Source organism: Corylus avellana, chromosome 2, assembly GCF_965113065.1.
Source record: "Corylus avellana chromosome 2, dhCorAvel1.hap1.2, whole genome shotgun sequence".
NCBI lineage: Eukaryota > Viridiplantae > Streptophyta > Magnoliopsida > Fagales > Betulaceae > Corylus > Corylus avellana.
In genome coordinates, this window is record NC_142491.1 from 34,422,569 (window position 1) to 34,444,174 (window position 21,606).

Consider the following 21,606-nt stretch of genomic DNA (forward strand, 5'->3'; position numbering starts at 1 on the left):
GGATATCACAGGCGATTAGTAAAAAAAAAAAAAAAAACCCGCTCGCACGTGTGTAGTTATGGGTGAATTCTGCAAAATGCGGATGCGAATACGATTATTAAAATTCGTTATCGATATGGATACCGAATAAGGGTGGTTTATATCCCTACCTGAGGATCCATCTGAAGGTAAAGCTAGGGCTGCTATTCTTGATATGAAATTTGCAGTATTATTCACCCATATACTTCTTCTTCTTCATTTTTTTTTTTTTTTCCTTTTTTTGTAGTCTGTAGTATATTAATGTTGTGTTTTTGTTCTTAATTCCTTTGCCCAGGACAAAAAAAAAAGCATTGATTGAGGGGATAGTAACGTTTTGTACTTAAAGTAAGAGATTAATTAGGAAAATAGCTTGGCTTATAACTTCTGGTGCCATGTGCCTCAACGTGTCATGCATGATGATATATGTAACTTCTACTGTTCTATGCAGTAAGAAATTGAATTTACTAAAGCCAAAATCCTTCTGCATTAAACTTGCAAGTTTTAAAAGCCATCTACCATGTTGTTATTATTGTAATTTAATTCACTTAAATATTCTCAGAATTGAATAAATGCTGCAATCTAATAGAGGAAAACAATGTGGATAGAAGGCAATGACCACCATCACCATGATTAAGTTTGTACAGCAAGAAATTGCAACCTTCGGCCTAGCCCTATGGGGTACCCTACATCTTATGGTTGATAATATATCTTTCTATAACTCTTTGTGGTGAAACCTATATTCCATACATTTTGTAGAAACCTTACCATTCCTATGAGCTCTCTCTCTCTCTCTCAATAATCACAGGTCAAATTCAACATTTAATTTCCTTTGATTCCACCCTATCTCCATTTCATTCTTTATTAATTTATATTATATATATCTATTATTGGTTGAGATGTTAATGTTCCCTGCTCTCTATGATTTCTTTATATGGAAATTAAAAAAGTTTACTAAACCCAAAAGGCGAAATTAAGAGATTCATTATGGGTTTGAAAATGACTGCCAACTATCAACCATGTGCATCTCAGTCAATGATATGAGCATCCTCTCACATGCTTGGAAGACTTTATGTGTTTGGCAAAGAGTTTTGAGAGGGAGAAATGAGAAAGAAATTGATTGATGTGATATAAAGGTTGAATGAGCTTAGAGTTTTTTTTTTTTTTTGTGAAAAACAGTACCATATGGTACTGTGAAGAAAATAGTTTAATTTTTTTGACAGATGAGAAGAAATGGTTACCACGTACATGAAGAAAATTTCATTGATGGGAGCTTTTTCTTTTCCTCTTTTTATGAGCAAATGATTGCTGAATATATATCATGGAGAATCAATAGTTCAGCTGAAATATCTTGGCAGAAAATATTAGAGCAAGAATAACAAGAATCAAACATATATATATAATATTTGAATATTATTTTAAAATTAAAATATTTTCCTTTGTCTACAAGTTTAGGGTTTTTATTTAGGGTTAAATACTAAATTAGTCCCTAGGGTTTCACAACTTTATTTTTTCCCCCCTGGGTTTTCATTTTTATCACAGGAGGTCCCTGTGGTTTTGATAAGTGACCAAATTAGTCCATCCGTTAGTTGACCGTTAGTTGACCGTTAAACTGGACACGTGGACCAATCAGACGTCGACACGTGGCACATATATTAATTTTTTTTTTTAATTTTTTTTTAATTAAAAAAAATGTTTTTTTTTAAAAAAAAAATTAAAAAAAATATATTAAAAAAAAAAAAAAAAAAAATCGGAAAAAACTGGGGGTGGCCGAGCCACCCCCTTGGCAATTTGGGGGTGGCCTTTGGCCATGGCCACCCCCATCTGGCCGGATGGGGGTGGCCGAGCCACCCCCTTGGGCCCCAAGGGGGTGGCCGAGCCACCCCCTTGGGCCCCAAGGGGGTGGCCGAAACCACCCCCGGTTCCCACTGGGGGTGGCTCGGCCACCCCCATGGAGCCTTGGGGGTGGCCGAAACCACCAGCCGAGCCACCCCCTGGTGCCCAGGGGGTGGCTCGGCCACCCCCATCCGGCCAGATGGGGGTGGCCTGGCCACCCCCATGGCCAAAGGGGGTGGCCGAGCCACCCCCAAATTGCCAAGAGGGTGGCTCGGCCACCCCCAGTTTTTTCCGATTTTTTTTTTTTTTTTTTTTTTTAATATATTTTTTTTAATTTTTTTTTAAAAAAAAAAACATTTTTTTTAATTAAAAAAAAAATTAATATATGTGCCACGTGTCGACGTCTGATTGGTCCACGTGTCCAGTTTAACGGTCAACTAACGGTCAACTAACGGATGGACTAATTTGGTCACTTATCAAAACCACAGGGACCTCCTGTGATAAAAATGAAAACCCAGGGGGGAAAAAATAAAGTTGTGAAACCCTAGGGACTAATTTAGTATTTAACCCTTTTATTTATTTATTTCTTCTTCTACGAGTATATATGCTTGCAAAGCTCTCAAAACTTAGCCTATAAAAGGTATTTAGTCCTCCTTTATTTTTTTTTATTTTTTTTTAAATGAGACTTCATTCTATTCATAAGAAACAAGAAGAAAACACTTGATCAACAAGTACAATAGTTTTGATAAAAGTGGAACAATCCTCCATCCAAACTTGTCCTAAGCCTTGATAGATAGCTGCTTGTATAAGACGATGAGCTATTTCATTGACCTCCCTTCAGACATGCCTTACAAATCATGATTGAAAAGACTCTACAAATTGATTCGGGTATCCTCAATCAATTATCCATATTGGCTCCATCTGGATTCTTCTTGACGCAAGGCTAACACAATTTCAAGCATATCACCCTCCAAATATACCTGTTGGATCACGAGTTCTCCACAAAAAACTGATGCCTTCCAAGTTGCCACAACTTTCGCTACTACTGGATCTGAGATGAAAGATATTAAGGTACACATGGCTGGCAGAACAAAACCCTCTACATCTCAGACTATCACCCTCACACCCATCTTATTATTATGAACATCAATAGCTGCGTCCCAATTTATTTTATCCACCCATTGAGGGGGCCTTTTTCCACTTTCTCTGGACGATTAATATCAATTTGTGCATTTTATTAATAAGGATATATATATACCTCAACCATAAGAAAATATGATTTGAGGGTCCATTAGATGAGCCTGTGATATTGAGATTAGTTAAAGCCCAAATAACGTGGAGTTAATAGTTTATAGTAAATGGGTCTAGACCAATCAAACCCTTCCACATCATGAAACATAGAGCATCACCCAGCCAAGAATTAATGGTGCCCTACGGCCCCTACCCTTAAAATGGTGGGAAACTGGTGTTATTGTTAGTAAACAAGAGAAGCCATAATTAAACAGAACAAATGAAAGGGTGCATGTGAACCACACAAGAATCTGTTGAAAACCCCTCCAAAATAGAGAGAGAGAGAGAGAGAGAGAGAGAGAGAGAGAGAGAGAGAGAGTCTTCACTTAAAGATCCCCCCATTGGCCTTAACCAAATTTTTGTGTCACGTAATTGAGCCATCATGTCTTCTTCCTCTTGTTCCATTGCCTTTGCAATCATCATCTCTGTCATCTCTATCACTTTTCCTGCTCTTGTCCATTCCTTGGACGCCCAAACGGTCATCAACTCCCCTTTATTGACAGAGAAAATTGGCACCAACCGCACTATCAAGGTCGATATTAATGGGGATGGAGACTTCAAATCTGTCCAGGCCGCCATTGATTCTGTCCCTGAAGGGAATTCTCAGTGGGTTATCATCCATCTTAGAAAAGGGGTCTACAGGTGAAATATATTCATATATATTCATTCCTCTACGTAGCTTGTAATTATAATTATAATTATAAATTGCCATGAATTAATGCTTGTTTATTTTGAGTGGCAGAGAAAAGGTGCACATACCAAAGAACAAGCCTTATATATTCTTGAGAGGGAATGGGAGAGGAAGATCGGCAATTGTATGGGCTGAAAGCTCTGATGAAAACGTGGCATCTGCAACTTTTAGGGTCGAAGCCCCCAACTTCATTGCCTTTGGGATTAGCTTCAAGGTCCATTCATTACTTCCATCTTCTTGTCTAATCTTTCTTCAAACTTATATCATATCTAACAATTAATCAATCTGGATTTTTTATTTTTTATTTTTTGTGTTTATGTTTATGTTTATGTTTAGAAATGACATCTAACATTTGATGTGTTAGTGATTGTTTTGACAACTCAGAAATAAAAAGAAAGAATTATTTGGTTCTATTACGGACCTCTATAACAAGAGATGAATAATCAACGAGAGCGATAAGTTTGGTAGGGTTTGGTAGGATATATAATTCGATTTATTCCTTGCAAGTTCCTTGAATTACCCTAAAATTAGGAGGTTCAAATTCCTCGAATTATTTTACCAAACCATATCAAAACCTATCACTCTCGTTGATTATTCATCCCTCATAACAGGTTCCCATGCATGTTATTGCAAATTCTCATCTAGTTTGAGATGGAATTCGCAATTTTTTTTGTTAAAAAAAAAAAAAAAAAAAAGAATTTGATAAGCCATTTCCAAGGCTTATATATATATATATATAATCACTTTCAACCCAAAAGCTTAAACTAATGAATTATTTATGCTTAATTATGTTTTCACTATGGGATTAACTTTTTCTTCTTCTTCTTTCTTGTCTTCAACAATGTAGAATGAAGCTCCCACTGGGGTTGCTTATACCTCACAAAATCAGTCAGTGGCAGCATTTGTTGCTGCAGACAAAGTTGCATTTTATCACTGTGCATTCTACAGTACACACAACACTCTGTTTGATTACAAAGGCAGGCATTACTATGATAATTGCTACATCCAAGGCTCAATCGACTTTATCTTTGGCCGTGGCAGATCAATCTTCCATGTAAGTATTCAAATTCACCTTATATTTGGGGTTTGATTGTCCATATATAGCATTATTAATATTACAATTTTGGATGCAGAGCTGTGAGATCTTTGTGATTTCAGACAAGAGGGTGAAGATTCATGGATCTGTGACAGCTCAAAATAGGCAAAGTGCAAACGAGAATAGTGGGTTTGTGTTTGTCAAAGGAAAGGTGTATGGCATTGGTGGTGTCTACTTGGGAAGAGCCAAAGGTGCATATTCCAGAGTGATTTTTGCAAAGACATATCTCTCTAAAACCATTGTGCGAAAGGGATGGACTAATTGGAGCTATGATGGCACCACAGAGTAAGAATCCCCTGCAATTGCCCTTTATAGATTCTCCTTTAATGCTAGATTTTGATGGAAGCTTGTAAATTGAAACAGGAATCTTCACCACGCCGAGTTCAAGTGCCATGGACCAGGATCCAAGTCAGAAGAGCGTGCTCCTTGGTCTAAAAAACTCACTGAAAAGGAAGCTGCTCCATTCCTCACTATAGATTATATTGATGGCAAAGAATGGCTGCCTGTGTGGCTATGAAGAAACAAATCATGGCATATGAATGGAGTGCAGAGACTCCATGTTTGAGTTACATGATTTTTTATGATACTTTCTCGCGATTGCTTTTAGCCTATATAGTTGAATCTAGGTGCATGGCATGCAGCTTTGGGCTACCAATATAGTATCAAGAATGTACAATGCGAATGGAGTAATATATTGTAATTTTTCGTATTAAATTCAAAAACCAAATAGATATTTGTTTCTTGTTCTCTTGTTGCATTGAATGCTACATTTAAACCGGAAGTGCAGCAAGTTGATAATTAATTTTATTCTGATTAAATGATTGCATAGAAAATTGTATTGTTGCACCAAGAGGTAGTAGCCATGTTGTAGCTCTTTATTTATCTCAATTGTTAATTAGTAAGTACTACATCCATACACAAGCATAGTATTACATGCAATACAATGTTGCTTCTAAGCTTGCTCAGTTCTCTCATCAAAATCCCCCACCAGCACCTCCTCCAGCTCCACCACCTCCCCCAAAACCTCCTCCTACACCTCCACCTTTTCCACCTCCAAGCCCACCACCTGCACCACCACCAGCACCTCCTCCAGCTCCCCCTCCAACTCCTACGCCACCTCCTTTTCCACCTCCAAAGCCACCACCAGCACCACCACCAGCACCTCCTCCAGCTCCCCCTCCAACTCCTACACCACCACCAGCACCACCACCTACTCCACCTCCGGCACCCCCTCCAACACCTCCACCTTTTCCACCTCCAAAGCCACCACCTGCACCACCACCAGCACCTCCTCCAGCTCCCCCTCCAACTCCTACGCCACCTCCTTTTCCACCTCCAAAACCACCACCAGCACCACCACCAGCACCTCCTCCAGCTCCCCCTCCAACTCCTACACCACCACCAGCACCACCACCTACTCCACCTCCGGCACCCCCTCCAACACCTCCACCTTTTCCACCTCCAAAACCACCGCCTGCACCACCACCAGCACCACCACCTACTCCACCTCCGGCACCCCCTCCGACACCGCCACCTTTTCCACCTCCAAAGCCACCACCTGCACCACCTCCTGCACCCCCTCCAACTCCTATACCACCACCCGCACCACCTCCAGCTCCCCCTCCCACTCCTCCGCCACCACCTGCACCACCTCCAGCTCCCCCTCCCACTCCTCCGCCACCACCTGCACCACCTCCAACTCCTCCTCCTGCACCACCCCCACCTCCAAGACCCCCTCCTGCACCACCACCAAATCCTCCGCCAGCACCACCACCACCTCCAAGGCCTCCACCTCCGCCCGCACCACCACCTCCACCCAAGCCACCTCCTATTCCATCATCAGAAAATGTATCCTTCTCAATTTTCCGACATTCTGCCAGCCCAATCACCAAGAATACCAGAATCACACCAAACACACCAACGTACTTAGAAAGCTTCCCCATCTTTGTCTAATACAAATGAAGGAAATATATAAGTAGTTAGGAACACTTGTCTTGTGGTACGTTTAGCAGATGGCGCAGCAGTGGCTTTATAGTGCAAGTACTGAGGGACAACATTAATGCATGCAAATGCAATTGCTGTGGAAATGACGCAAAATTCAACTTTTTTGAAAACGAACGCCTCATGGCCGGTGAAATCATAAATAAATTCCCAGCTTCCCAACTACTTCAATAATTTACAACACTACCCCCGCACCGTCATTTGTCCAATTCTTCTCTATAATCATGCACTTTACTAACCTATTTAGTGTATTTAGGCCCCGTTTGGTTCGCGGATTAGACCCTTGAATTGGACTAGCTAATACTAGGTATAGCTAGTCCTTTGTTTGGTAACACTTTATTCCCGGGAATAGCTATTCCCATGGGATTACTAATCCTATATACACGGGGTTAGCTAAGCCACTCAAAAACGAGTAGCTTAGCTAATCCTTTCCTGTGGGATTAAAATTATCGTGTAAATTGCCCACAAAAACCCCACCCTTCTAGCACCCACGTCTCTCAAGGAGACTCTGCAAAACGATCTTCATCTCTCAAAGAGCAACGATCTCTCTTCTCTGCGCAAGCGATCTCTCTCCCCATTTCTTCTCTTCGATTTCTCTTCTTTGTTTCTTGGTTATTTCATTCTCTCTCTATTTCTTGGATTTTTTTTTCTCTGTAACATTTCTCTTTTTTTTTTTCTTTTTTTTTTTTTTTTTTCTTTTTCTTTTGATTCTCTGTATCGTTTCTCTTTGATTCTGTTTAGGCTTTTTTTAAAAAAAAAAAAAATTTATTTTTTATTTTTTATTCTGTTTCTCCATCTCTCTTTCTCTATACTTTCTCAGTTTGATTTTTAATTCAGTTATATATATAGATATAACCTATGTTCAAGCGTACAACCTGTGTTCAAGCGTATATATATATACACACACGCTTGAACACAGGTTATTCATACATGTTCAAGCGTGTGTGTGTATATATATATATACCCAAAACGTTTCTGATTTTTTTTTATTTTTCTTCTGTTTTTTTATTTCTTTTGATTCTCTGTGTGATTTTTAATTCAGTTATATATATATAACTGAATTAAAAATCACACTGATATATATACACACACTTGAACACAGGTTATTCATACCTGTTCAAGCGTGTATATATATATAAAATTATATATACATGACATAACTAAAAAAATATATATATATATATAGTAAAATTGTTTATGTTTCAAAAAAAAAAAAAAAAAAAAAAAAAAAAGAATGAAAGTCCGTAATAATATAAATTGTATTTATATTATAAGGGTATTTTAGGAAATAAGATCACAATACAATTCTATTTACCAACATATTGCACTGTACCAAACGAAGGAATAAGATTAGGTAGTCTATTCCAGCGTTACAACCAAACAAAGGAATAGGACTAACTAATCTATGCCCAGTGGTAGCTAATCCCAGTGGTAGCTAATCCTTTTCCAATGGACTAGACAATCCGCGAACCAAACGAGGCCTAAGTGTATTTATGAGGGTAATATTGTCTTTTTTTTTTAAGATAAATTTTTTGAACAAATTTGTTCTTTAGCATCTCTAAGAAAATAGACAAATCCTTCATAATAATCACATTTAACTATTATTAACCTTTTTTCCTCTCTAGCATAATAGTTATTTTACAGTTTTTTCTTCTAGTATGAATTGTAAATAGGCTGATTAGCCGTTCCCAAGGGGTAGCTCAATCGGCTGTGAACCACGCCTTATGAAGCGAAGGTCACTAGTTCGAATCCCCCCTCTCCCCTCCCTTGTGTGGACATGTCAAAAAAAAAAAAAAAAAAAGGCTGATTAGCCAATTCATTATTCACACTATAAACTGTGTTTATTATTATTTTTATCTCCCTTTTTTCCTCTTTCTTTCACTCTTTCAAACACAAAATAGTATTTAAAGAAAATAAATAGCAGAATAGAGAATCTATTAGTGTATGAAAAAATGAGTAGTTAAAGTAAAAAATTATATTTTTTCAGTAGCTATTTTGCCTATTTCTGCTAGAGATGCTCTAAAAATGCACAAAATAGATAAATAAAATGGAGAAGATCATTTTCCCTTGTCCAGTTGGTTTGACTCGGATGATCATTGTACGACTAATCAATGCGATTTGGGCCGAGATATGGGGATGTGGATTCAAGCCTATGGGCTTGGCCTATTATCAATGGGCTTCTTCCTCGCAAATTGCTTCGCTTAGCTATGACGCTATCCAAGTCCACAGCAGTCACCAGAGCTTAGATTAGGGTTTTGAGATTCTCACATTTTGGCTTCGCACAGAGAGCAATCGATCGAAGAAAAAAAAATGGAGGGCGGAGACGACGGAGGGATAGATAGAGTGGTGGACTCGAAGGACTTGCAGCAACAGAGCAAAGCCCTCGACAAGCTCACCGACCGCGTCGAAGATCGCCAGCTGGACTCCACTCGCGTCCAAGAGGTCCTCTCTCTCTCTCTCTCTCTCTCTCTCTCTCTCTCTCTCTCTCGTCTTCTGTTTGGCTGCCAAGAAAATGCAGGGAAAAAAATGAATTCTTGAAACGTGCGATGGAAGGTGTGAAGTTCTAGTGCTTTTTCACATGGTTTTGTTGGATGACGTGGCAGGCGATGGCGTCGATCGCTGCATCAGGGGAAGCGGACTGGAACGCTGCGAGAATGAGGTACGAATTGGGTTCTCTGGCTTTTGCTTTTGGTTGCGAGCTAAGGAATTAATTCAAAAGGATGTGTATTGTAGTCGTGGAATTATACTATAGTGAATATTTTTGGATTATTAGAACAGTTTTGTGTTTGAATTTCTCCTTTGTTTTTGTTGAATGTGAAATTCATTGTGGCTCTATCTGCATTCTCAACAGCTCCGAACAATATCTATGAATGGAATTTAAATTTATTAGATGTTCATAATAAGTTAGTGTTACAAGGTAAAACTTTGAAGTATTTGCTATAGTTGCATCTGAGCCAAACCAGAGTGCGACTTGAGCATATGCTCAGGCCAATGACCCAGATAGTAAGCATGTATGAACTTGTCAAATCTTAGTGCAGCCATTTAGAATTGAGACCACCGTGTGTGATGGTATAGATGACATGTATATATGTATGCTTTAGTCTACAATTTAAATGGATGAGATTATGTTTGACCAATCCCATTTTGATTTGTAGCAAAATATTGGTTTCCCAGTCTGAATCAGAATTCTTTTCTTTTTTCTTTCATTGTGTTTTCCATTGTTAATATACCTTTGAGAGTAACATCTTGGAATCTCAGGCTTATTTAGTACCATGGCTGAAAATTAAGTGCTATCGATACACCTTAACTCGTTTTCACTACTTAATACAGATCTAATCCACAAGTTTTTTTTTATTTGACTTTGTTAGGGGTGTGCAACCTTAAGCTGTAAGGCCAGTTTGGTATGCGCTATTCCTTGATATAGCCATTCCCATGAGAATAACTATTCCCCTATGAAGAGGAATACCTATTTCTCTAAAAAAAAATTAGAAAAATAGCTATTTCTTGAGGAATGAAATAGTTCTTTTTTTTTTTTTTTTTTTTTTTTTGGAAAAAACCCATTATTATTATTATTTTCTGCAAACCTAAAAACAAGAAAGCTAGAAAATAAATTATTTTTAATTTCTAATACATAGTAAACAAAACAAATCCTTCAAGAACCATTTGAATTAATATATTCAAATAAGAACCATTTTAATTTCTAGGTTAAAACTGGAACTAGAAGAACTCATATCTATACTAGAACGTATTGCTTTTTAACATAGACGAACATCGTCCATAACATCCATTCCCAAAGGCTTCGCTAATTAACCCAAAGAAATAACAAAAAAAATAAAGATATAAAACCATGTTCAACGCAATTTTTTCAGTTTTTTTTTTTTTTCTTTTTTAATTATTATTAGTTTATTATATATATTTTGAGAATTTTAGTAATTTTGATACAATTCCAATGAGAGCATACGTGTTGCCACCAAACAAAGGAATATGATTAGTTATTCTATTCTACTCTCTCATTCCGAGTAATAGCTATTCCCCTTTCTAATGGAATAACTATTCCGTGCACCAAACGAAGCCTTATTTAAAATATCATTTCACCCTCTCCTCCGCTCTATTTCTACCTTGCTTGTTGCTTGTTACTACTTATTCTGTGTTGCTGTATTCCAAAGCAAAGATGGCATTTTCTTCCTTGCAGAGAGAAAGAACTGGCTGCAGTTAAGATCAGGGCAGCGGATGTTGACATAATTGCAAATGAACTAGAGGTTAGTTGACATTTTTTTCTTTTTTTTTTCTTTATACTTTTTTCATGCTGTTTAACGTACATCCCTCCGACTGCCAAATACTTACATACAATATGTTTATTTCTTCAATATTGAGAACAGTTGGACCCAAAGGTGGCTGAGAGAACCTTACGTGAGCACAAAGGTGATGCTGTTGCTGCCATTCGACATTTGCTTAGATAGAAAGGCATTTGTGGGTAATGTACCAAGAGTATGGGTTTTCAAATTTTGCGGCAATCATTTGCGTGCTTTTGGTATATGAATAGTGAACACTTCCAGCTATATTATCTTATCAATACAAAGCATCAAAACGCATGTGTCTTTGTAACGAAACATGTTTGCTTCAGAAAGATGTATTTTCCACCATGCCAATTGACTAAGTTTTGTTTCGGTGCTGCTTGCAGAATAGTGAATACTGTTTTACTCGGTTAATATCAGAGAAGTGAAAATTCTCAAGCCGATATCAATAGTTATCATTAGGCTCAATTATTGAATTAGCCTACGAGGTTTGCACTTTTATCATTGGGGTAAAAAAATTATTATAAAGTCCTCATGGCATGCTCCCATGTCAAATGCATCATTCTATATAAATTGTCTATTTGTTAGGACACAATAAGAAAAACTTCAGAGAGAAATAAATAAAAAGGGTGGTATGACGCCTCTAAAGGCATTTGAGGCTGGTTCAAACCATCTCTTGAAACTGCCACCTTGTAAATTCGTCAAGCTGAAGGCAAGTTTTGGGTGGCGGTCGGCCGCCCAGTGGTTTGAACCATCCCTTGAAGCCACTTTTAAGGGTCGTTCAACCATTCTGATTACTGGTTTGAATGCAAACCCGAAAATTATCACTGACCCAGATATTAATAAAATAAAAATTCACAACCCAATGAAAATGTCGCAACAGTGCTCGTCGATATTTGCTGTTCTCACTTGAAAGCCCTAGGGGCTAGGGCGTGATGTGAAGTTATGCCATAATCTCACAATGGTTGCTTTTCTTTTTCTGGTGTACTTCCAATAAATTAGAATATCTTTGCATGTTAGGGTACCTAAACTTGAGATACCGAAGGCAAAATAGAGACCCAACAAGAATGAAAACAAAGACAACATCCCATCTAAACTCTGCTTCTGCAGCTCTGCCAAACTCTTTTGTGGCTTACATTCTATCCGGCTCCTGGTAATTATAAAAATGAAGAAAGTCACTGATTGCACTCTTTTTACTCACAACCTGAAACTGTAATTTTCTTTTTGTAAAGCTTTTTTGTTTTAAGTGGCTCTGACATTCTCCATATATAAAACCACAAAGTTGGGTCACATGAGACCGACCAGCACACTGCACCATTATGAAGATTCTCCTTTGACGTCAAGCCAATGAACAAACATCACACAACCAACCCATATCACCACCAAAAATTAGGTAGCTCACATGGATGACAACCAATACTTCTCTTATTTTTCCCTCTTCATCTGGCTAATGGGTGAGCCAAGATTTTCTGCGTTTCGACCTTGTGGTTCCAATACCACAGGGCTGATCATGGCAATCTGTGGCACCACATGCTGGCCGGTATTGGGTGCAAAAAATGCTGCCGGCAGCATTATGGTCAGAGTGAAATCCAAAGCATAATGAGTTTGTATCTACAGTTCCTTTTGGGCACTATCTACGGCTGCAGACCGGGCTGCCTGGAATTGAAGGGCATATTGTCTTTGTAACTCTCTAAGCCTTTGCAAGAGTTCCTGGAATGTTGGTCGGCATGCTGCATCTCTGGTTTTGACAACGTTGAACATCACCAAATTAGCTATATTTGAAACTTGGTCCATGATAGAATATGTTGTCATGACTAGAAGCTACATAAAAGACAAGATCAAGAAGAACACAAATCATTTGATCATTGACGCCATCATGTTCCTATCGGAATCCATACTGACCTAAGATACGTAAACTTACTAATAGGAGGCCAACCCCAAATACTTGGGTTTAGTTATGTGAATTTTTTATTTAAAGCTTTAAGGTCCATAGCTTCAAATCACGCATGAGCACATTCAAGACAGTTACAGAAAGGCCCTATGAGGCTAATTTCAGCAAGAAAAATTATCATCAAATAATATTATGGCGATGCATAATAGAGTGGCATGGCCCTAGCCCAGAACACAAGTCAATTAATTGACGTAAAGGAATGTGCAAGCATCATAACAAACTACTCAGACAATAGTTGAAATGACAAATTACTCCAGGTTGTTCTTTTGCGGGTACTAGTGCTTATAATGAAAGTTCATCAATGGCTAGATAATGAAAATCAAATTAAGTGACGTGCATAAAGATTATAAACACCTGTGCCAGCAGCTTTCAATTATAGAAGACCACTGTTGATCCACATCCTTAGGAATCTCTAGCCGTTGGTTCATGAACCCAACAGCTCCAATCACCTGCAAGTATCCTAAAGAAGTTGTTGTTCATATGTGCAGCACATTATCATTGTTTAGAGAATGGCATATAAAAAAATTCCCAACTTCACTCCTAGCCAGTGAAGGTATAACTTTTGAGTACTGAAGGAATTTATCTTGCGACAACAGTTTAGCTTGGTCACATATGAAAAGAGATTCTTTCACGGATAAAACAGAGATGAATAGAAGTGTAAACACAATATTTTAACTTGCATAACATTATGTAAATGATGATTTTCACCTCAATAGAATGTCCTGGTATATTTTTCAAATGAAGACAATACCTGCATTGAGTTCAGATTATCCCAAGGGATCTTCTCTGTGGCAAGCTCCCACAATATCACCCCATAGCTATATACATCAGACCTAAATTTATCCAAAGAGGCAACAATAATTGTCTGTTTAATTTTTGACATTTAAGCAAAGAAAACAAACACTTGAATCAAAAGATTCAGAGTCAATTTTAATGTTGACCCAGCTTAAAGATTATAACATACTTCTCATCAGAAGGTTCATTACGAAGAACTTCTGGTGCCATCCATTGAGGCTACAAAGAATTAAAAAAAAAAAAAAAGAAAAAAAAAAAAAAAAAAAGAAAAAGAAAAGAAAAAAAAAGCAAGCAGTATGCATGTCAACAGAGAATTTCTATGCAGCCTTATGCAAGATAAATTAGACAGGTTAGAAAGATATAAATAATAAAGAAGACAGCAATTGGTGCCAGCAGATACCGTTCCCTTCCCAGTCGTAGTTGCGAGATATGTTTCATACTTAAGACGTGAGAGACCAAAATCACCAACCTGTTCAGATGACAACTGACCAGATTATGCTTTGCCTTGATAGAAAAGAAAATAAACACATTGTTAAACTACCACTTTTCCTTAAGCTTAACTTAAATAGAAAATAGTAGATTTAATCATTTAATTAATATTCTAACACTCCCATTCATTTTGGACTCAAACTCTCCTTCAACAAATAAGATCCATAAAATGGAATATTAAACTGAAATGGAAGATAAATTACTAAGTCATGGTTCATACTCATAACAATTACTCTGACACCATATTAAATTACTACTTATCTTAAAAGTTTAAATTTATGGAAAATTGTTAATTTAATTATTTAATCAATATTTTTATAAACATAATAAAAGGCAGACCTTCACAGTCCAGTTCTTATCCACTAGAAGATTTGATGACTTCAAATCTCGATGAATGATTGGTGGATTGAAATGGTGAAGATAATTCATGCCCCGGGCCTGTAGAAGGATTAAACAATGTAATAGTCCATGAACCACTATGAGGAAGATATTACAAGATCGACACATTGACACAAATTCATGCAACTCAAAAGTTAGAAAAAAGTAACAAAGCAGACATAATGCTTGAGAACCCCACAAAAAGAATCACTGACAATTTAAAGCCAAAAAGAAATCCATAAAAGTATTCGATACTTACTATATCCAAAGCCATATGAACCCGCCGTCTCCAATCTAATTTGGTTGTGTTCCTCTGTAATAAGCGAAACAAACTTCCACTGCATCAATGGAATATAAATATATAAGAGACACCCATTATGGATATTGTTACATAGGTGAACATGAAGAACATAAATCAAAACATCATTAATATGGAGCTTCAAAAAGGGAAGTCGAGAATGAACCGTGGAAGGAACTCTGTAACAATGCAGAGATGTTCAGCTGAAGTTACAGCTCCCATAAATAGCAAAACATTTGGATGTCGAAGTCTTTTCATAAGAGATACCTTCAGAAACAAAACCATATCTTAACATCAGTGTTTACTCAAAAGGAGGTTGGTGTGTAGTAAAGAACCCCAGATATGGAGTGGGCTTCACATATGAATAAGATTCAAGCTAATATGTCATTATGTCCCAGTTACATAAGCAAGTACAACAACAGGATAACTTGAAAGCAAACCTCTTGTCTAAAGGAATGTATTACATCATCTGAATATTCTTGCTTGGAGAATACCTTGACAGCAACATCCTGCAGTAGTATGGATACAATTTGAACCACAAACAGATAATAAAAGTCACAATCTCCTTCGCCTTCTTGTTTTTTCTAATAGAAAAAGATAATTAAAAGTGAAAAAAAAAAATTCCCACTTTATACACAAGCATCATCATTTTATAAGAGTAGAGTGGCGTCCAGGCATGCACATTAAACAGGACTTGGGTAATTTGTATAACACTTTATCCTATCATGCAAAACATGCAGGCTGGAAACCCTAGGCATAATCTATGGACACAAAAGTCCTGGACTCAGCTAGTTGGAAGTCAAAGCTTCAGCATCTCGTCTCAAATAACATAACCTGGACTCACAGTTTGGTATTTGTGCATTCACATAAAATTGAAGTTGATTAAAGCAAGAGGACAAGGAACATACTGATCCATACCACAGACCATGATATACAGTTCCACAAGAACCTGTAGAAGTGGAAAATACAGCAAAAAATGTCAGATTGATAGAGGACCAAGCAATACATCATGGCATAGGCTCATAGATAAGGAAGCATAAATTCAAACGAGAAATTTAGGAAAGATAAAAATCTGGATAACTGCATACACATTGACATTCTGGCCAATCAGTCACATGTTTCACCAGCATGAACGAAAATTACAGTAAATCAAAACAAACAGAATCCATACTTCACAAGACACGCTGTTCGCTTAATAGGTGATTACCTTGCCCAATTTGTTCTCCAATTGTCAAGTCCTCCCACAAGATTTCGTAATCCAAGCAGTCAGAATCCATGTCCACCTTATTAACAGCACTACTGCTGATACTTCCACAGCTGCTGGCACTGCTTGTGCTGTTAACATTAAATGAGGACCAGGAACCCGACGCCTCATTATTGCCAGGCCGATTACTTTCACCCGCCTGGCTTTCTGGTTTTAGCCCAGAAGAGGGACTCTTCTGATGAACTGGTTCATTCTCTTGATCATTATGCAACCAGGGCCATGCAAAACGGGAATTCCTTGCCTCTGAACCTTCTCGCTCATTCCCTTTCCATGGCCATGATATCCCTTTCTTACCAATCCATGCTTCCGCCTTGGAGGTTATGATCTTGTGAATTGCCGGTCTTCCTTCACTCTCATCCCCAGAATCTCTGGAGGCTTTTCCAGGGGACTTCTCCTCAATGTGAGAAAATACCCCAAAAGGAGATGGAGTTACATCTCCTCTGGGTGTGCTTGCTCCACTTGAAGTTGCATCCTCCCTATGGTCACAGAGAACTGCATCTAGCGAACCATGATCAGAATAGTGACTATCTCCACTCCCACCTTCACGATCTGTGTTATTCTCACCCGTCCGAATTCTTGACTTAACTTTGTTGCTCACCTTGGATGCCTGTTTTGGTAGTTTAACATTCAAGATATGCGACATCATAATAAATCACAGGAACATGAAAAAACTAATAGACTAACCAAATTAGAAATTTTTGATGCAATTGCAACTTGCAGAGGCTGCTGAGAATCAAGACCAAGTTTATTCGTGATTGTGGCACCAGTTCGGGGCCGATCTGGTTCTGAGTGGTTTACACCTGACAATAAATCCCTCATTTCTTGAAAGGGCCGCCAATCGGTTGATACACAAATAATCCCAACCAAAGCACCATCATCATCATTCAAGGGAGTATTGGTTGTAACGGCTAAAAACTTCACCCCCATCTTATTCTTGACAGGAATCTGCCCAGTCCAGCTCTCTCCCATGCTGACTCGATTTACTATATTATTTGCTAAAGCAAAGTTCTGGGGATCTATTAGAAGCGCGATGGCATCCTGGCCTAGCGCTTCTGCTGCTGAATAACCATACAGATTCTCAGCGGTACGGTTCCTGCAAAAATTGAACATTCCCAAATGGACCAGATTGGAAAATTAATCACAATGAAAGCAAACTGTTATTTAATCAACAAGACATATAGCACCTTTACGTAAATAAACACATTCAGTAAGTAAATAAACTGCAATTTTGCAAGTTCATGGTTTATCATTGGTATCAGACCAACCCAATTTCAGAATCAAACTCAAGAGTAAATCTCAAATTCTCAATTCCAAAAAACTACCAATCTACATTTGCAACAAGCATCAAACCAAATAACCACCCAAAAACCCAGCACAATAAGAGCAAATATACAGTGAAATAAAACAACAATAAATTTCCCAATATTCATGAAACAAGAAATACCGAACGAACGGACCCATCAAAAAATCTGCAAAACAAGCCTCACAATTGAGCTACTCACCAATAAATTGTATGAAGATGAACAAAAAAGGAACATTAAACAATACCCAAATGCATAAACCAATAAAAGAAGCATCAAAAGCTTAAAAAATAAAAAAATAAAAAAATAAAATCGAGTTGAACTTGAATGAACCACTAACCAGTAAATTATACGTCCATTAAGATCAAATATATGGACAGACTGTCCCATAGACTGCAAGATATTCAAATACTGCCTATCAGTAAAATTCACGGCCGAGGGTCCACCACCACCACCAATTCTAACATTCACCGGCTCATGGCTCCGGCTCTCCCTCTGCAGCGGCGACGAATGCCGAAACGACGCCGAACCCTTCTTCCAAGCTCCCGTTCCGGAGTCCAATCCAGCTGCGCCACCTCTTCTTCGCGGACCAGAGGAGGCCAAGGTCGAGCGCTGTGGGGACACGGAGTGGGACCTCTGGTGGTGGTCCTGTTGTTGCTCGGATATGGCATCGCCGGAGAGCTTGAGGTTTGACATCTCCTGCCTGAGGTCGGCTTGACCGGCTTCGAGCTCTTGGATCTTCCTCAGAAGCTCCTCTGCTGGTGGGGTTCCCATTTGGGGATTTGGGACTCTCTCTCTCTCTATCTGACTCACACCGCAATACCCACTTGGTGGAAGTGATAACAGCACATCAAGGAGATCCACCGGCCTCTCCCTCTCTCTCTCTCTCTCTCTCTATATATATATATATATATATACGCACACTCTCAATGGCTTTCTTTGCTTTATTTCGAGTAACTGAAGTAGACCCAGTTGATAACAGTCGATAATCTTCAAAGTATGGAGATTTATGAATCTCTCTGAGGGCTTATCTCTGACTTTCTCTCTTTCTCTCTCCTCCTTTCTATCTTTCCCAACCTTCTTTCTCTTTTAGTTTTTGCTTTTGCTTATTCTTCAACTCTCTCCGTCTCTCTCTCTCTCTTTCTATGTCTGCCTTTTTATCTCATCATTATCACCTGATTCTAACTATATTAAGAGCAAGTGGAAATTATACACCACACTGTGGGACATACCACGTGCCAAACTAGCGCGTGATGAATTTTGGCCAATCATTCTAAATATATTAATTGATTCTTCTCTTTACGTCCAACACACACGGAGCGTGCACTACACGGCAATTATTGCGTGTTTTGAAGTTGTTTTCTTAGGCAAGTTTTTGCATTTTCTGCAAGAAGCTCTTCCTATTGGTCAATTTCTGTTCCTTCATTCTAAGCTCCATCTCCATCTTCCAATTCTAGTTTTGATAGAGAATGCCCCAACCGCAAATTTGTTCATGATTTTTCTTTTCTTCCTTTTTTGGTCTCTCAAAATGATTGAACGGATAATTGAGAAAGATTTGGACAATGGTGTACCTAGAATAATCCCGCAAGTAAAGGACTCCACATATTAGCTAAAATCGTTAACTGCAGCTGCTTAAGGTGGTTATTGTATTTTAATAACTGCAACCACTCCACTTTGGCAGTTAGCAATTATTTTATAACCGACATATACTGATTGATAACCGTTTTTTATATATGAGCTTTTTATAGTGTTTTTGGCTTTCTTTATGTCTTTTTTTGGCTTATTTTAAATAATTTTAGGTTTTTTATTTTAAATATAAAAGCATACACGCTTGTTAAAACACCTAATTTAACGTTACTCTTAATACTAGAGGTTATATATATATATAACATGCATCAAGGCCGGGCATTCTTTCATTTGTTCTAGCATGTTTTTCCTTACTTCGTCGAGGTGCTCAACTAAGAATAGGTGAAGTGTTCTAATAAACAAGTATAAGAAGATGAAGAAAGCTTGAAAGAAAATTGCAATAAGAAATTAAATAGTAGTATGTAAGTGTGAGGGGTGATTTGCTTAAAATACCAACATTTCAAATCCAAATACAAATCCAAAACATTGCAAATCTAAAATTAATACAAAAAACACCAAAACATATATATATATATATATATATATATATATATATATATATATATAATGGTTAGTGGTTATTAACCGATTACCCATACCCCTAAAACCGCCTACAAAGCGATTATACAGATATGCGGTTAACAATTATAAGCAATTAGCGGTTATTGGACGGTTATAACAACTATGCTTGTACATTCCTAGCTTCAAGCTGAGGGTTGACATAATAAGACTCATCTTTACAAGTTACACTACAAGCAAGCCAAACCCGATCAGACCCTGAACAATAAGAGTAACAATCCCAAAAGAACGTTTACGGAAAATTATAGTTCGACTATCCTGATATCAAAGTGTTTTTCCTCATTAAAACACTGATTTAGACATCAAAGTATTTTTTCGTTGGTACACCTGATGAAGTCACTTATGCGTGCTTTCCTTCCTATTGTAGTTTCCAATTAGCTTGGAGTACAATATCCAATCATTGATTCTTCGGGTATGTTTCTTAATATACAGGGGCATATGATTCATTAGATTGGCTGCGATTACCAATTTGTTCCCTCTTTGATTTACAGAGTTGGAAAAGATTAGGTTTATTAGATAATGGATGTAATTAGTCATAAGAAGTTGATATGTATGAAATGCTTCATGCATATCTCCAAAAGAATTGCAGGGCTGTTGTCTAGAAGCTGTCTACATCATGTAAATGGTGGTGTATATACCATTAAAGTGAAAAAAAAAAAAAACAACCTTTGCTTGCCTCTCGTCTCTTCACCAAGACACCAAATTAAGTTCAACTCTTCTATGCATGGATTTTCTAGTTCAAGTGAAAAAGGAAAGAACAGAAAAAAAAAAAAAAAAAAAAAAGATAAAAAGAAAAAGAAAAAAGAACATATTAAGATCCCCTTTCAAGCTTAATTTGACTTTATCTTCTTCGAGTTTAGAGGTCGATTTCACCTTTGGAAGCAAGAGAGCAGTTTCTCTCTCTTGGAACCACTTCTTTTTTTTAACAAGAAATGTTGTGTTGTATCAATTTTATAACTTGTGATGTGACATTAAAATTATCATTAAATTTTAGATAAATTTATTAATAAATTTTATTGTCACGTCAAAGAGTGGAGAGTTATGAGGTGTGTTTTTTCTGTTTATCTGATTGGAAGTTGGGCATAATTGTGGGCGTACACGCACACAAAAGCTGGGAGTGATGGGGACAAAAGGGACAGCGACAAGTCTTCTTCTTCTTCTGTGTCCTTAAATGCTGGATAACTTAGCATCATCAATAAGGAGGAGAAACAACTCACACTTCCATTAATTACGCCTCTAAACTTTTTTTCATTAACAAGAATAAATAAATAAAAGCCTAAACTGATCTGAGCTCCAACATCCTTATATATATATATATATATATATATATATTATCTTGATCAATAAACTATACAATATATTATAATAATTAAAAATATTTGGGTAGAAACTAATAAATATCCAGCTATATTTTGATCCCAATGAAGCAACTTTTTGATGGCAGCTCCAAGAAGAGTCCAAAAAAGAATTGCAAACCATCTCAGTTGCTACAACTAATACACTTATCTTTTTGTTGGTCAACTTAATTTAGTAGAGCTGCTGCTGCTGCATCCCCCATTGTTGAGGATAGTGGAGCATCCATCCCCCCCTGCCCTATCCACAGAGATGGATGGAGCACTTGCTGATGTCCATCCACACTGACACTCTTTCCTTTTCACATGCTTTGAAAGATAGCTATGATGAAATTTTCAGCAACTATTG

General features: G+C 37.6%; 4 protein-coding genes across 5 annotated transcripts; 2 read left to right on the forward strand and 2 right to left on the reverse strand.

Annotated features, from left to right (window-relative positions):
* Positions 1-3,432: 3,432 nt before the first annotated feature.
* LOC132165139 (Pectin lyase-like superfamily protein) lies at positions 3,433-5,706 on the forward strand. The gene is made up of 5 exons (XM_059575635.2): positions 3,433-3,783; positions 3,884-4,046; positions 4,680-4,886; positions 4,966-5,213; positions 5,292-5,706. Exons 1-5 carry the CDS (start codon positions 3,524-3,526, stop codon positions 5,443-5,445), a joined length of 1,032 nt encoding a protein of 343 aa, XP_059431618.1. The 5' UTR covers positions 3,433-3,523; the 3' UTR covers positions 5,446-5,706.
* Positions 5,707-5,782: 76 nt separating this feature from the next.
* On the reverse strand, positions 5,783-6,948 carry LOC132165146 (uncharacterized). The gene has a single exon (XM_059575644.2). The coding sequence runs from the start codon at positions 6,869-6,871 to the stop codon at positions 5,903-5,905; it is 969 nt and encodes a 322-aa protein (XP_059431627.2). The 5' UTR covers positions 6,872-6,948; the 3' UTR covers positions 5,783-5,902.
* A 2,214-nt stretch (positions 6,949-9,162) lies between these two features.
* LOC132175100 (DNA-binding enhancer protein-like protein) lies at positions 9,163-11,596 on the forward strand. The gene is made up of 4 exons (XM_059586929.2): positions 9,163-9,371; positions 9,533-9,588; positions 11,122-11,188; positions 11,309-11,596. The coding sequence occupies exons 1-4, from the start codon at positions 9,240-9,242 to the stop codon at positions 11,387-11,389; spliced, it is 336 nt and encodes a 111-aa protein (XP_059442912.1). The 5' UTR covers positions 9,163-9,239; the 3' UTR covers positions 11,390-11,596.
* Positions 11,597-12,175: 579 nt separating this feature from the next.
* Positions 12,176-18,838, reverse strand: LOC132175088 (uncharacterized). 2 transcript variants are annotated; one of them, XM_059586909.2, is made up of 13 exons: positions 18,041-18,836; positions 17,084-17,492; positions 16,343-17,006; positions 16,044-16,084; positions 15,576-15,644; positions 15,302-15,402; positions 15,097-15,175; positions 14,799-14,897; positions 14,371-14,439; positions 14,140-14,189; positions 13,927-14,008; positions 13,530-13,624; positions 12,176-12,962 (listed from the first exon to the last, which is right to left on the reverse strand). In XM_059586909.2, the coding sequence occupies exons 1-13, from the start codon at positions 18,472-18,474 to the stop codon at positions 12,836-12,838; spliced, it is 2,319 nt and encodes a 772-aa protein (XP_059442892.2). In that variant the 5' UTR covers positions 18,475-18,836; the 3' UTR covers positions 12,176-12,835. The 2 variants fall into 2 exon arrangements, with proteins under 2 accessions (XP_059442892.2, XP_059442900.2); XM_059586917.2 differs by lacking the exon at positions 12,176-12,962 and having other exon boundaries at positions 13,536-13,635; positions 18,041-18,838.
* Positions 18,839-21,606: the final 2,768 nt, after the last annotated feature.